This window comes from Tiliqua scincoides, chromosome 8 (assembly GCF_035046505.1).
Source record: "Tiliqua scincoides isolate rTilSci1 chromosome 8, rTilSci1.hap2, whole genome shotgun sequence".
In the NCBI taxonomy this organism is placed as follows: domain Eukaryota; kingdom Metazoa; phylum Chordata; class Lepidosauria; order Squamata; family Scincidae; genus Tiliqua; species Tiliqua scincoides.
The window spans coordinates 48,540,171-48,555,374 of NC_089828.1; the positions used below are offsets into that span (position 1 = coordinate 48,540,171).

At 46.6% G+C, this 15,204-nt stretch overlaps 2 protein-coding genes across 2 annotated transcripts in view; both read left to right on the forward strand.

Annotated features, from left to right (window-relative positions):
- RPH3AL (rabphilin 3A like (without C2 domains)) overlaps positions 1-15,204 on the forward strand; it is a 174,246-nt gene that overhangs the window by 83,168 nt on the left and 75,874 nt on the right. The window lies entirely within an intron of this gene.
- RFLNB (refilin B) lies at positions 5,142-10,932 on the forward strand. The gene is made up of 3 exons (XM_066636514.1): positions 5,142-5,333; positions 8,758-8,867; positions 10,611-10,932. The coding sequence occupies exons 1-3, from the start codon at positions 5,142-5,144 to the stop codon at positions 10,930-10,932; spliced, it is 624 nt and encodes a 207-aa protein (XP_066492611.1).

Here is a 15,204-nt window from a genome sequence, read left to right on the forward strand (position 1 = left end):
GGTCCAGATGCTCAATGTGTGTGAGAACCACTGGTCTAAACCCTTGCTTTTCATTTGGTGATTCAAGTACTGGCAGTACTTCACAGCATGGAAGTCTGTGCTTGGCTCCACTCCAACAGGAGAGTGTCCTATGTGGTCTGACAGTGGTCTGACCCAGCAGTGGGTCTAGGTATAGATGGGGCCATGGTGTACCTGCAGGAAAGCGTGTGTGGCAGCCTGGTGGCCTTCAAAAGAGGTGAGGCTGGGGCAAGGACAGTGCAGAGTGGAGGAAAGATTGGGAGGCAGAAACAACCAAAGAAACAGGAACAGAGAAGCCACTCACGCTGGTACATGACACACATCTCTGGTGCCTTCAGCACACTAAAGTGACTACCTACAGAGGTGGTCTGTGCAAAAAGAAGGTTGAAATGCCATGGTCTACAATGACTAGCTACAGTTCTCCTAAGTCTCACTCAGAGTAATGCTTGTCATTCTTTCTGTTTCCATCTTCCAAAACTGAGCTCTGCCAGTGGAAACAGATCTTTTGGCCAACACTGGGGGAAGCCCCTGACTCAAGTTAAGCCAGGGTTAGACCATCCATGAGGCTGACTTGAGGAAGTTGCCTGGGGCAGCAGACTGGCTGGAGCTGCCCACCTCTGTCCATCCACTTGCTTCCATTGCTGCTCCTCTCCCTGACCCTCTAGCCCACCACCCTCCTCCACATTTCCTCTCTCACTTCCTACTCTCTTTCTTGTCCAGTCCAGAGAGTGGGCGGAGCAAAGGCTGACACATCACAAGGTAACAGGGAGGGAGAAAGGTTTGGCATGCTACCTCTGGTGACAGGAGGACTTGGGCTGGCCCTGCATTAAGCACTGAGTGAAAAGCTCACCAGGCTTGTCTACATTTGGGGTTTGGTTTTCTGGAAGTTTCCCTCCTGTTACTCAGGAGCTATAAATAGCTGAGGAATAGCTGGACCAATCTGAAGGGATCTGTTTGACTGAGTTTATGGAAACCTCGCCTCCATGGATGCACATCCAATTTATTTTTAAGTGGTTTGACCTTTTAAAAACTCCTTTTCCATACTGAACTGCTGAGTTGCCGCTTCTGTGATTCACCAAAAAGTGTGAATTCCCTGCCGGCGGGTTTAGGAGGCCTAGTTTTCGTTTGCTTCTGGAAGGGCTTCCAAGCCTCTGCTCAGGAAAATGACATGCGTAGAGTTGGAGCAGAAAGAGTCAGAGTCTTTCTAGAGGTCTTTGAAAAACTAGCACCAGGAGCAGGTCAAGAGTGGCAGAGCTGAACAGACCTGCCTCATCCATGAAGGTGACGGAGGTTACCTCACTCAGGTGGCAGGCTGATGACGGGGTGCCCACTGCCCACCTTCATCTGCCCATGTCTGCTGGTCCTCCTTCTCCTACTCCTTGGATTTAAAAAGAAAGAGGGAATCGTAGCAGAAGAGCCAGGATGGTGCAGTGGTTCTGGGGTTGGTTTTAGACCTGGAAGACCCAGATTTAAATTCCTGTTCAGGCACAAAGCTTCCTGGGTAACCCTGGACCAGTCACTAGCCTCACTTGCCTCACAGGGTTGTTGTGAGGACAAAAGGAGAGAAGGAACTATGTACACCACCCTGAGCTTGGAGGAAGGGTGGTATAAAAAAGTGATAAATAAATGAAGTGTAAAGGTGAGGCAAGTGGCAGGCGAGAACTTCAGAGACACTCTAGCCCAGTGATTTTCAACCTTTTCCATCTCATGGCACACTGACAAGCCACTAAAAGGGTCAAGTCACACCACCAGGGTTTTGACAATTGACAAGGCACACCTTGCTGCCAGTGGGGGCTCACATTTCCCCTTGGCCCTATTAATAAATGACCTTCCCCCAAATTTCTGTGGCACACCTGTGGACCACTCACGGCACCACAGTGGTTGAAAATGGCTGCTCTAGCCCACCACTCTCCTCTCCTGCACACTTCCTCTTGTTTTTTGAATCAAGGAAGTGTAAAGAGTGGAGGAGGAGTGGGGTACTGCCAAGTAAGGGGGAGCCACATTTGGCACAGGGGAGACATTTGGCACGTTGCCTCAGGTGCTGGGAGGTCTTGCGCCAGCCCTACAGCTGATGGAGGGAGAGAAATGCTGCATTCTTATGGGATTAGGTCTCTTGATTGAGCCCAATTTTACTTCCTAGTGGAGTCTATCTCCTCATTCCCAGACTGTGCTTCAAGGCACAAAAAAGTACCATGAGCGGACTGCTAGTGTGCCAGGGAAATAATAACAAAAGCAACGAACAACTGTGGCAACTCCTGAGAGCCTAACTCATCCACCCAGCAAGGAGGCTGCCTGCCAGCCTCTGCGTGAGTTTGTGTTCGGAGCAATTGGATTAGAGATGGGGCTGAATTGCCTGCCCTCTGTGGAGTCCGAGATGCAGCAGACTTCCTTGCCTTCCGAGGAAGCTGCTTGCTGCATCCCCTGCGAGGTTGACTGCTCCAGCCTCACCTTCTAACAATAAACTCCACTGGGCACCGGTCATTCTGATTCTGGGCATTGTGTGCCACCAGCTCCTTCAATCGCTCAGCTGCAGAAATGGAGGACGAGCTGCCCCCAGGGAAGGCTGCCCAACCTGTCCCAGCATGAGCGATGGCTCCCCGCTCCCCAGATCTTGTTCTAGCTCTGATGCCTTAGCCTCTGATGTCAGGATTTCAGGAATAAAAGGCACAAAGAGTAGCTGGGTTAGTCTGATAGAGGTATTTGTTTCTGGTGAGTAAGATAGGCTTACAGCCTAAGTCTTACTGAACACAATAATAAATAAATAATAATAAACTTTATTTCTATCCCACCCTTCTCCCTAAAGGGACCCAGGGTGGCTTACAACATATTAAAAACAGATTAAAACATAATTTAACAACAGATAAAAACATTAAAAACACATTAACAGAAACCATAAAAACAGTAGTCAGATAAAAGTCAGAACAAAAAGAGCATAAAACAGCAGAGGAATCAGGCCTGTAAAAAACAACTAAAAGATGTATAAAAGATGTTAAAAAGGCCATGAAGTCAGAAGGCTTGTTTAAACAGCAGAGTCTTCAGGCCTCGCTGAAAAGTCTCAAGAGAGGGAGCCATTCTCAAGTCAAGGGGAAGGGAGTTCCATAACGTTGGTGCCACTACTGAGAAGGCCCTGTTTCTTGCTGCCGCCCCACGTACCTCCTTAGGCGGCGGCACTTGTAAAAAGGCCTTCTCTGATGACCTGACAGGAGAGCCGGATTGTACGGGAGTAGGCAATCTCTAAGATACCCTGGCCCAGAGCAGTATAGGGCTTTAAAGGTCAGAACCAGCACCTTGAATTGGGCCTGGAAACGAATGGGCAGCCAATGTAGCCCCCAGAGAAGCGGACTGACAGAGTCAAACCGCCTAGCTCCAGTGACCACATTTGTATTGGCAACCTTCAGTCTCGAAAGACTATGGTATCGCGCTCTGAAAGGTGGTTCTGGCACAGCGTCTAGTGTGGCTGAAAAGGCCAATCCGGGAGTGACAATCCCTTCCACACCGGGAGCAAGTGCAGTCTGTCCCTGGTCTGTCTCCCTGGCTATGGGCCTTCCTTCTTTGCCTCTTAGCCTCAGACTGTTGGCCAAGTGTCTCTTCAAACTGGGAAAGGCCATGCTGCACAGCCTGCCTCCAAGCGGGCCGCTCAGAGGCCAGGGTTTCCCACTTGTTGAGGTCCATCCCTAAGGCCTTCAGATCCCTCTTGCAGATGTCCTTGTATCGCAGCTGTGGTCTACCTGTAGGGCGCTTTCCTTGCACGAGTTCTCCATAGAGGATCTCCTTTGGAGATCTCCATAGAGTTCTCCTTTGGGATCCGGCCATCGTCCATTCTCACGACATGACCAAGCCAACGCAGGCGTCTCTGTTTCAGCAGTGAATACATGCTAGGGATTCCAGCACGTTCCAGGACTGTGTTGTTTGGAACTTTGTCCTGCCAGGTGATGCCGAGGATGCGTCGGAGGCAGCGCATGTGGAAAGCGCTCAGTGACCACATGGGCCGCCGCATTCTGCACTAATTGGCAATGGGCTGAGTAAGGTAAAATCACACAGTTTTCAAACACCTCTACTGATAGAATAGCTCATACCACACAGAGCCCGAGTTGGCCTTGCAGGTGCCACAACAAGGGCCTCTCTGGGCAAGCCTCCAGTTTGCACAGAATTCTTCAGCCAGGCAGATTGGGGCAGAGCACATGATGTTGCCTCCAGGAGCTGTTTCTGGTGGAAGATCCTGCCAGACGTCATGGAGTGAAGGTCTGTTGCTAGCTTCAGCAGTGGCGTACCTAGAGGGGTGTGTGTGCAAAGCACCAAGTTTTGCAGGGAGCCTCACCGCAGCATGCAAGGGGCCCCTCCCCTCCGTTTTGTTCCCCCTGCCTAGAATGGTTCCAAAGGGGAGGGGTCCCTTGCATGCAAAACTTAGTGCTTTGCACCCCCCTCTAGCTACGCCACTGCAGTGCACATGAGCCAGGTGATAAATTCCCTACAGTTTTGCTGCTGGTGGAAGATCCTGTCAGACATCAGGGAGCAAAGGTCTAGCTGGCAGCAGTGGCGTAGTTGAGGAGGTGCAAAGCACTAAGTTTTGCAGGGAGCCTCACCGCAGCATGCAAGGGACCCTTCCCCTTTGGAGCCATTCCACGCATTTACCTCCTTTTGGCTCCTCCTGCCTGGAATGGCTGAAAAGGGGCGGGGCCCCTTGCACGCTGCGGTGAGGCTCCCTGCAAGAGCTTTGCCCCCCTTCTAGCGACGCCACTGGAGTGAGGCAGAGCGCATGAGCCAGGCGATGAGTTCCCTGCAGTGCTGGTGGAAGATCCTGCCAGCCATCAGGGAGGAGAGGTCCATCGCTGGCTGGCAGTCATGGGAGCTGCTACGCAGAGCCTCCATGTTCAGGGGCAGTGTACCTTTGCCACCCCAGTTGCTCCACGCCCTGCTGCTGCTTCTGGATGTCTCCGAGGCAGCTTGCCGGCCCCTTTGGGGTAGAGGAGGCCGGCCCTCCGGCGTGCCTGGGCAGGGCTCTCCTCGCCGCCTCCCGCCCAGGCTGGCCCGGCCCTCCCCGGCTGAGAGGAGGCGGGTCGGAGCCGGCCTCGCAAAGGGCCCCGCTCCCAGGCAGATCTCGCAGCCGCGCCGGGAGAGGGACGATGGTGGGGCGGCTCAGCCTGCAGGACGTGCCGGACCTGCCGGAGTCCAAGCGCAGGGGCGACCGGGGGCTGGACAGCCCCGACTCCGGGCTGCCGCCCAGCCCGGGCAGCTGGCTGCTCTCCGGAGGGGGCTCCGAGCGGGCGCTCGCCAACGGGCTGCCGGAGGAGCCCGCCGCCAGACCTCCTCCCAGGGTGAGAGCCGCACCGGGGGCGCGGGAGTCCGGGCTGCGGGGGGACGCGCTTGCGAGGGGTGCAGGTCCAAACCCCCCCCCCGTGGGCAAGGCATGGATGGGGCTTACCAATGAAGGCATGGGATCCGAATCAGCGTTTCCATTCAATCCGGATCGAAGGCTTGGGGGTGTAGACGGAGCGCACTCCAAATGCTTTCCTTGCAATCCAGGGCAAATGAAAAGCAAACCCGGGGTGGGGGGCAGCAGTGGAAGCCAGCCACGCGGTCCTTCCTTCCCTGCCCTCCTCCCTCTAGGGCTACATACTCGGGGGGGGGCATTTGGAACCCCACCTTCCTGCCTCAGGAAGGGGACAGGGTGGGTGACAACTCTTCTCCCCCCCCCCCGTTTTTCTCCTGTTGGAGCCCTCTCTCCCTAACAGGTGCAGTGGAGGCAAGAACATTTGCCTCCTGCTGAAGAATGATCGAGGCATCTCTTGCATGAGTTATTCAGACCTTGTGAAACCTTGTGCGTGTTGCATTAGTGTAGCTGTGCAGATGAGAGAGAGAGAGAGAGAGAGAGCTTAAGAGGCTTGCCAAAGGCAGCTTAGTGAGTCTGTGGCAGAGGCAAGACTGAAACCAGCACTCTGATCAGTCACTTAAATCCATGCCCCTAGTCAGGATGCTAGAGGTGGACTGGTGGCTGTTTTTTCAGGGTGGGGACATGTATATACGGCTGTGCAAAATTAAAGGACAAGAAACATCAAAGACCCATAAATGCAAAGGTAGGCAAACTGCTGACTCAGGGTGGGCATTGCCCTCCTCTAGCTAAGGCCCTGCTTAAATCGCCATGTTGCCCTAGCTGTAGTGTTGGGATTGCTAAAACCTTCTGGTACCTCTTGGAGGTTGGATTGTGTAGCTTCCTGAACTAAGTTGCAGGGTCTGTGGAAGCTGTTTGTAGGTGGCAGGTTCTTGCAGACCCTCCATGCTTGGCTTAGAGGTCCTCCCCAAGACTAAAGATGTATGTGCAAGAACTTTGTGTTACTAGTTGGGATCCTGGAGTGTCTCTGTGTGTCACCAGCTTGTGCTTAATGCACATGTGTGACATACATATACAGATTTGCTAGCCTCTTATTGTGCAGCCCTAAGAATCCCCTGCTCGAGAGGAAGTGCATTACCTCGGGTGGTGCTAGGTATTCTCAGAGGCTGTAGCGCAGTGCTTTCCAACCTGTGCTCAGCATGTAGCTCCCTTACATGTGTAAGCATGCTTCCTGGATGAAGTTGTAGCCTTCCCCAAGTCTCTCCTGGGATTTGGGCTGCAATTTTGCCCAGGATAGAGTCCCTCTAATGGTACATCAGAGAGCTCCTGAACAGTTCTCCCAGACCCCTACTTCCAGCTTGGGGCAGTAATAGTTCAGGGCGCTAATAGCCCAGTTGCATCCTGCTGGTAAGTTCCCTTGCAGGCAGCTGCTGTGGTGCGCAAGGCAATATTTGGTGGGCAGCTGCTGTACACTCCCCAACAAGCTGCAGCAGGATTCAGAGACAACCAGCCGGGGGATGGTGGGTTAGCTCTTAAGAATAGCACCCTGCATGCAGAAAAGGGGGGCAATTGTTCAGCCAGTGGTCACGTCAATATGTACCTTGGCCTGTTCTTCCTCTTCAGTGTATCTCATTTGTAGAGGTGTTTGTCTCTGGTGAGTAAGATAGGATTACATTCTAAGTCTTACTGAATACAATGGGCTTACTTCTGAGTAAAATAAGTAACACCATTTTCAAACACCTCTACTGATTTAGCATGCTGCCACCTAACTTCTTAGAACCAAGAATGCATCATTCAATCAGGGCATCAAGTGGCTGCCTTTCTGCTTGCTGAGGGGATAGCTATCAACTAGACAGAGAGGGGATAGCTATCAACACAGCTAAGGCCCCCCCCCTGCTTTCACTGAGCAAAAAGCCAGCACCTGCCCCAAAGAACTTACAGTTGAAATACAAAGCAACAGCTGGCTGGGATGCTGAGAGGGTTTTTACAGAAAAGGCAACGTCTGATTGATCTGGCCTGGAGTTAACTTGTATTGGATACTTCTGTGCTAGAACTTCAGGTTTTAGTAATTGTGTTTAGATGGGTGTAGAAGAAACATTTATTTTTTCAACATGAGCTGAGGCTAGCCAATGAGAAGAGCGGTAGGTAGATCATCAGCTTTACACCCTACAGGCTTCAGATTCAATCCTTGCCATTTCTAGTTCAAAGATATCAGGAACTGTTACCAGTCTGAGTAGACAATTCTGGACTGTGTGACCCAATAGGCTGACTGGGAGTAAGAGAGCCTTATCTGCTCATAGGAGCAGAGACTAAAATGGTTTCTGCAGGGCTTGAGCAGAGGATTGAGTTAAGGGCTGGGAGCGGTCAGAAATGTATTCCAGCTCTTTTGCTGAGCCAAGACAGTAGCTACGCCTGCTGCGTCTTTGTGGGAAGTATGTCTGTCCAAAATGTTAGACTTGAGTTCATACCCTTCTACTCTGCCACAGGATCGCCCCTGGAGACTTTTGGCTAGTTGCTATTTCTCAGTCTAATTTTTCCATATGAAAAATGGGAGGCTTAGACAATTATGCTCGGTGTGGAGGGAGGGAAGCTTTTCGCCCTCTTGCTTAATAGTAGAATCTGAAAGGGATTGGTGTGAGACTTAGGATGGACAAAAGGCACTGCTTCTTCACACAGAGCTTAATTATTCTTTGGAATTTCCTGCCACAAGATGGGGAGATAGCCACCAGCTTAGAGGGCTTTAAAAGGGGATTAGACAAAATTGTGGAGGATAAGCAATAGCTTCTGGTGGTGATGGCTATGTTCTAATGCAGTACCAATAATACTTAGCATTTGAATAACAATTTCTGAGTGTACAGATTGGTTCTTAAGTCTTATCTTGATGTAGTCCTGACAACAACCCTATGAGGTAGGTCAACCTTATTTCGGCCCCCCCCCCATATTGCAACTGAGACTGAGAGAGAGTGTGGCTTGCCTAAGGCCACCTGCTGAATTCATGACAGAGACAAAACTTGCACCAGGGGAGCTCTGATTTGCAGCTCAGGCTGCAAATGGGCCCGACACTTGTTTTGCTTTTTAGGCATAACAGAGAAATTTTTTTGACAGATTTGTGTTTGGCAGTGTGGATTCAGAGGGACACTTGTCAGGGAGCCAGAACTGGCTGCAACTCCCTGTTGAGCATGCACTTGTTGTTAAGCTGAAGTTTGCTGCTCTGTATGGTACAAAGTAATCCCCAACTTCCAAGTAAATGTGTTTCAAATCACACCATTGTGTGTTCTCAATAGTGTTACTAATGTGAATGAGCTGTGTCTCTCTAAGATCACTTTGTACCTTTCAGTTGTGGTCCCACTCAGTTTCACCAGTGGGGATTTATTTCAATTTTCTGTGCTTAAAGAAGGTTTCTTTTGCAGAGTACCTCAGCCTCTCCCAACCCACCACTTCCTGGAAGCGCCTCGCGGTTGTGCCCTCTGTCCTTTGGCGAAGGAGTGGAGTTTGATCCTTTACCACCCAAGGATATCAGGTAAGACTTGGTTTAACAAGTTGTAGATTCTGTTCCCCAAAGTGCCCATTACCTCCGTGTTCTGAGTTGCCAAGTCATTCAGCAGGCTGAGGCACAAGCTGCGGAGGTGGAGGTGGGTGTGGTGAGGCTTTTTGATCTCCCTGCCACACCATTCTTGCTTCTCCTTCTTCAAAGGATAAGCTGGAATAATGTAGCAGGGAGAATGAGAAGCCACTGAAGCATGAAGGGGGGGGCTATGCTTTTGGAGACCACCAAAATGGGCTTCATGGGCTGCATCACTATGGTCTAGAACAGGGGTGCCCAAACCCCTCAAGGCCCCTCAATGTGGTCCTCAGGGAGCCCCCAGTCTCCAATGGACCTCTGGCCCTCCGGAGATTTGTTGGAGTCCACACTGGCCCACGCAACTGCTCTCAGCATGAGGGTGACTGTTGGTCCTCTCACGTGAGCTGTGGGATGAGGGCTCCCTTCACTGCTTGTTGTTTCACATCTGTGATGCAGCAGGAAAGGCCAGCCTTGCTTTGCGAAAAGCCTTTTATAGGCCTTAAGCTATTGCAAGACCTTCATTCATTCATATAAGTTCATCTTTAATATATTCATTTATGTAAACTTATGTAAATTTATTCAAATTTTAAATGTAAATCAATTCTTTTTTTCCCTGGCCCCAGACACAGTGTCAGAGAGATGATGTGGCCCTCCTGCCAAAAACTTTGGTCACCTCTGGTCTAGAAACTGGTTGTGGTCCTATGTGCTGTTGGTGCATAGTTTGGCAGTCTTCAGACCAAGGACTAGGGATAACCATGAGAACTTTTGGTTTGCCCGTTGCTCATCCCTGACATTGAGGGTTGTTCAAAGAATAACTAACTTGCAACCTATTTGAGAATGTATAGCATAATAAAATGTAACTATTCAAAGCTAAGATACAAACAGGTACTCTAGGCACACACTTGAACCACTCTCTTTCAACAGTAGACTCACCAGATACATCATGGTCTGCTTTTTGAAAGTCCTCTCATTTTCAAAAGTAGTAAACGATGCAACAGAGGGAGATTGCTTTTCTGAGAAACAATGTTTCAAAGTCCCGTTGGTCATATAATTGCATGGTTTAGGCTGGCTCCTGGCCTGGGTTTCTGCACACTTCCATGTGAATGATATTGCTGTAGCCCAGCCATTTTCAACCACTGTGCCATGGCACATTGCTGTGCTGTGACTGGTCCCCAGGGGTGCCGTTTGAGTTCAGGGGAAGAACATTTATTAGTAGAGCCATTGGGGGATTTGAGCCTCCCACGGGCAGTACAGAGCGTCTTGACAATTGTCAAAAAAATGATGGTTTGCCTTGACCATCCTCCTCCGGATTCTGTCCCCCGTCTCTGGCTGAAAAACCCGAAACGGAGGTTCTCAAGTCTGTGCCAGCAAGAGGGTGCAGATTTGAGATGCCCCATTGAAGGGCCTGGGACTTTCCTCCAGGGGGAAGGAGACAAGTCCCCTTCCCCTGAGGAGACCTCCGGCGGCTTCCCAGCACCTATGGGATACAGCACAATTTTGGCACCGCTGTTCCTCTGGGCGCTGGGAAGGATAGGATTGGGCTGCTATTCAGCCATTCAGTTAAACAACACCAGAAAGTGGTAGCAGATGTAAGAGTAATGTACAAGTAACTACGTTTGTGGTCAAATAGTCCTGACAAGAGTTGCCTCCAGGATTGAAGGATGCTAATTATTTTGTGGTCTGTTCTTCTCCCTCCTCCAGGTACACCTCTTCAGTGAAGTATGATTCAGAGAAGCACTTCATTAATGATGTTTATATGCCGATGGGGCTTGGGGTGTCCTCCTGCAGCCAGACGGTCATCTGCGTTCCTGACAGCACTTGGCGCAGTTATAAAGCTGAGGTGCACTTTGAGCCTCGCAACAAACCCAGGCGTTTCTCCAGCACCACCATTGTCTACCCCAAGCACACCAAGACTGTCTACACTACCACACTGGATTACAACTGCAAGAAGTTCATGAGGAAATTCTTGTCCAGTGTGGAGCTGGAATCTTCCGGGAATGATTACAGTCCAGATGATTTCTGACTATTCCTCTTTCCCGCTGTAATCCAGAATATTCCAATTGTGCCGTACTATTCTTCACTCAACGAAAATGGATGAAGCCTTCAGTGGTCTTACCAACTAGAATGAACCTCATCCACAGCTACCTCTGTTTCAGCGCGTACCTTCAGCCTTAACAATCTAGTCAGGCTGCACTTAATTTTTTAAAATAGGAATGTAACTTTTTTCAAGGATTTTTTCTTCCTTTCTTTAAAGCTGTAATTTTTGTCCTGGTTTTTCCATTTATGTGATAAAATAAGGAAGTCCGACTTTTTTCAAAGAGGAAAGTAACTTGCTTTCACAGAAGAGGAAGAATTCAGGATGCCAGCGTTCAAGTGAAAATGATCCTTGAATTGACTCTTTGTATTGTGGAAGCGTTTCTGAATCATAGAACCCCGTCCCCCATAACTCTTCAGCCTAAAAACCAAAAGCCATAATTTATTTTTGCTCTTCACAGGGTCTCATGTCTTATATGAACATATAAAATCACAGGTTGGTGATTTTCACAGACTGGTTGGTGGGCAATCCACAATCCTAGATTAATGTCCAAACTTTAACCTTTATGCCCTTGTTATTTTCTGAGGAAATGAATTTTGCTTAGGATAGTTGCTGAAAGTCATTCTGCATTAAAATCCAAGGGGTACAAGGTGACTGGTTTGTTGCACCTTGGTAATGGTATGGAATCTTTTGTCTGCTTTTCATTTAGTTCACTATGAACTTGCCCAAGCGTACTCGCTGGTTTAGTGTGCTGGAGGTTGGCTTGCAAATTGTATGAGGGATAAAGCTAAAATTTTGAGATTCTCAGAAATTGGTTTTTTAAAACACAAATTCATGTAAACTTAGCTCTTTAAAACTGCCTTTTACTGATATGCAGTATCACTTTAAATAGTAATGAGTAAGTTGGTACAGTCTTGGATTAACTCTTATTTTAGATTTAGTTGTACTATGGCACTAGAAACCCTGGGATCCAAAGGTTAAAAGAAAAGCTCTTAGTTATGTGCTGATTCCCACAAGTTGTCTTCGCTTGGTAAAATCTTGCTCTTTTGTCTGAATTGTGTTGTGAACAAGCCAGTTGAGCAAACGGGTCACAAGCACAGAATTGAGTTTATTAAATGTCATTGCTTAACCTCTGTTTTACAGTTGTGTGCCAAATCAGTTTGTAGACTTGATAAATGCAGATAACTTTTTTCACTACAAAGTGCAAGAGGGAAAAACAGAAGCTGTGATCTTGAAGAAAGCAGGGGTTGCTGAGAATTTGTTCTATATCCACAGCAGTGTCTACATTTGTGGATGGCTACTTCCTGACCAAGAACGGTAGACTAAAATTCAAAATTAAATTGGACCAGGGGCGGACTTAGTTGCCCAGCTACAATATTGGTCAAGGGTCTGAATGACTGAATCTACTTAACAACGCTTGTTCTGTTTAATTGCTTTTTTCATAACATTTCATTCTTTGTAAATCTAGCTCTGTTTTTAGTTTGAAATCATTTTACTGTGTATGTCTTTGAAACCATCCTGCAGTAACAAATCAGAGTAAGTTTCAGGAAGGCTATACTTACTTTTTGCACAGGAAGCCTTTGACAAAATGCAATTATAGGAAGTTTTGAGGCATCTTAAAGTACAACAAATTTATTGTGGCATTGACAAATGATGTGAATATACTTATATATTTAACATTTTCTAGATAATTCCTCAACTGGCTCCTGTTAATTAACTCTTATGCTTTATAAGCACTTTGGCCAAAGGAAAATGTTGCTGAAATATAAAGCAGAATTGGTTGCCTATGTCTGTGAAGAAGTGCTTCAGATTGGTTGGAATGAAAAATCTTCTTGGGGCTCTGGGTTTGCAGACTTTGTACCCCCAAAGCATTCCATAGGCGCAAAATTGACTTGTAAATCAAAATGATTACCTCTGTTCTGAAAAGTCAGATTCAGTTTGCACATGAGCAGGTTTAATCTGTGGCTATGAGGAATCCAGAGTCATTGTTCTGGATGGAAAGTCTGCAGCAGGACTTAGGTTAAGTTGGTTCTTGCAAGTGTAGTAAATGGTAAGTGTTGAGAGGTATTTTGTGATGTCTTGTATGTGAGGGTAGAGTTTCTTCAATATGAGGGGAAAAATTGTTTCAGTTTTTTTTATCCACAAGTATCGGTGCTTTCCAGAGGCAAGTAGCAGGCTGTGGTTGTACACACTTTAACCAAGCTTTGTATTGCTACTCCCTATCTGCCTCAAGAAAACAAAAATTTGTTTCCTTTGCCAGGATCATAGAATGCGAATGAAGAATTATTTTCTTCAGTGCAGGGTGTAAACAAAATTACTCAGTGCCTGCCCAGTTACAAGAGACTACTTTTTCAAAACTACTAGAGGAACAAATAACAATTGTTTTAATTAATAGCAATACCTGTATGATGGGAACAAGCGTTTAAGACCTGTTCCTTATCATTATTGACTTTGCTAGCTTTTGTATTTAGGTTAGAACAGAATGTAGCTCTAGATTACTGGTGTCGAGTAATGCCAACCCATGAATTTTTTGCCTTACTGCTAAATCCGTTCCTTTAAACATACAAAAACTGATGTATATTAAAGTATAAGTTGTTGTCTCCTTGAATGGGGTTTAGGAAAATTTATTTGATAGAGGGTACCTTACCCATTAAGAAGTGATTGTTCACCTAGAAATTGAGCAGGTTGATGTTACAAACTGGTGGTTTTAAAAATTGTCTGTAAGACCATACTTGGAAGGATAATGAAAGATTATGGCCTCTTGACTTTGAATCTGGCAGCTCTCAGAATATTGACCATTAGAGCTGTTTTTGTTTTAAAGACAGCAAGTTTCTAGTGCTCATGGTTAAGTAAGTAAACCTGAAAATATGGGCAGTTCTCATCTGAATGCTTATGGCTTGTACAGGTTTTTATAAAAGAGTGCTTTGGCCATTTGGGGGACATAAGGTTAACTCTCCCACCAATAACCTTATACTCGTGCTAACCTTAATTTTGCAGCAGTCATATTTTAACTTTATAAACTTAATTGGGGAAGTGGTACCTTGTCATGTAGGAAAAGCCTTTTGTCCATTCAAATAACATGAGGTGCTCTACAATGTTGGAAAGGTGGAAAGTTTCATCTTTCAGTGAAAAAAGGAGGTTCAGTATTGGCAGGGTACTATTGGAGCGAGCCTATTTTTCTGCAGTCTCCCAAAATAGTCTGATCATTTTTCAGTTTGTTAAGAAAGAAGGGTGCACAGATGTTCAAAATGAAGCAAAAAATAAAGACTATTCCTCAGGAGTTAAACCATGTAGATGATCTCCAAGAGCACATAAGATATTTAAAATTTCAGAAAAATTTAAATGTTTATGGAATGGGAGAGAGGGAGTTTAGTAGAGTCCTCTCCCAATATTTTTGTACTCTGCATTGCAGCAGCACGTGTGCCAGTGTTGGAGGTGTGTTTTTGAGCTGTAGTGGGCTATTTTGCAAATATGAAACCATCTCCAACCACTACTCATACAATGAATTGTACTTTTGTCTTCAGGCAACAAATAGAGGAATTACTAAATGGTTTCCAGGAGACAACTGATTGGCTTCTATCAAAACGATGATACTGTACTAGATGGGCCTTTGATTCAGGTCAAGAAAGTAACATTTGTGTTCCACCAATATACTGTAGGGAAGAAGTCCATAGAATTAATTTGGGGTTTTTTTCTGCAGTGGGGGGAAAATTTCTGGGAAACATACTGTGGGAATATTATTTTAGGGTAAATAAACTATTGAACTGGAGTTTTGCCTTTCCTATGAATTCATTCATAAAAGCTTTATGCAGAAAACCATTTTCAGCTTTCCTAACCATTGCCTCTTTCAATTCTTGAATATGATTTAAATATCTATATCTCTTTAAAGAAATATTTTTGAAAATTGCATCATTATGTTATTTAAAAGTTCGTTAGTGTTGCTGCATTCTTGGGAAGTTCTATTATCACTGTGCAATGTCTGTGATGCAGTTTCTCTCCCCAACTGTTTTCAGTTTCCTTTCTTTAATTTCTCCTTTATTGGTAATAAATTATCTGATCAACATGATTTCTGAAAAATGTGTGTTGTATTAATTGATATTCAACAGATAGTATTGAATGCCAAGCCTGTTGCTGTGGCAATGTTTTGAGCATGGATAGGAATTACTGAATTTTAGAAGTTACAAGGGGAAAACAAATACATAGAACTATGGATTACACTTGCTTTTCAAAAGTAAATATTCTGGTATTTTTATTACAATA

Coding starts and splice junctions, on each gene's coding strand:
- RFLNB (XM_066636514.1), top strand. CDS start 5,142: ATGGTGGGGCGGCTCAGCCTGCAGGACGTGCCGGACCTGCCGGAGTCC. Junction 5,334..8,757: donor CCGCCAGACCTCCTCCCAGG/GTGAGAGCCGCA, acceptor TTTCTTTTGCAG/AGTACCTCAGCCTCTCCCAA. Junction 8,868..10,610: donor TTACCACCCAAGGATATCAG/GTAAGACTTGGT, acceptor TCCCTCCTCCAG/GTACACCTCTTCAGTGAAGT.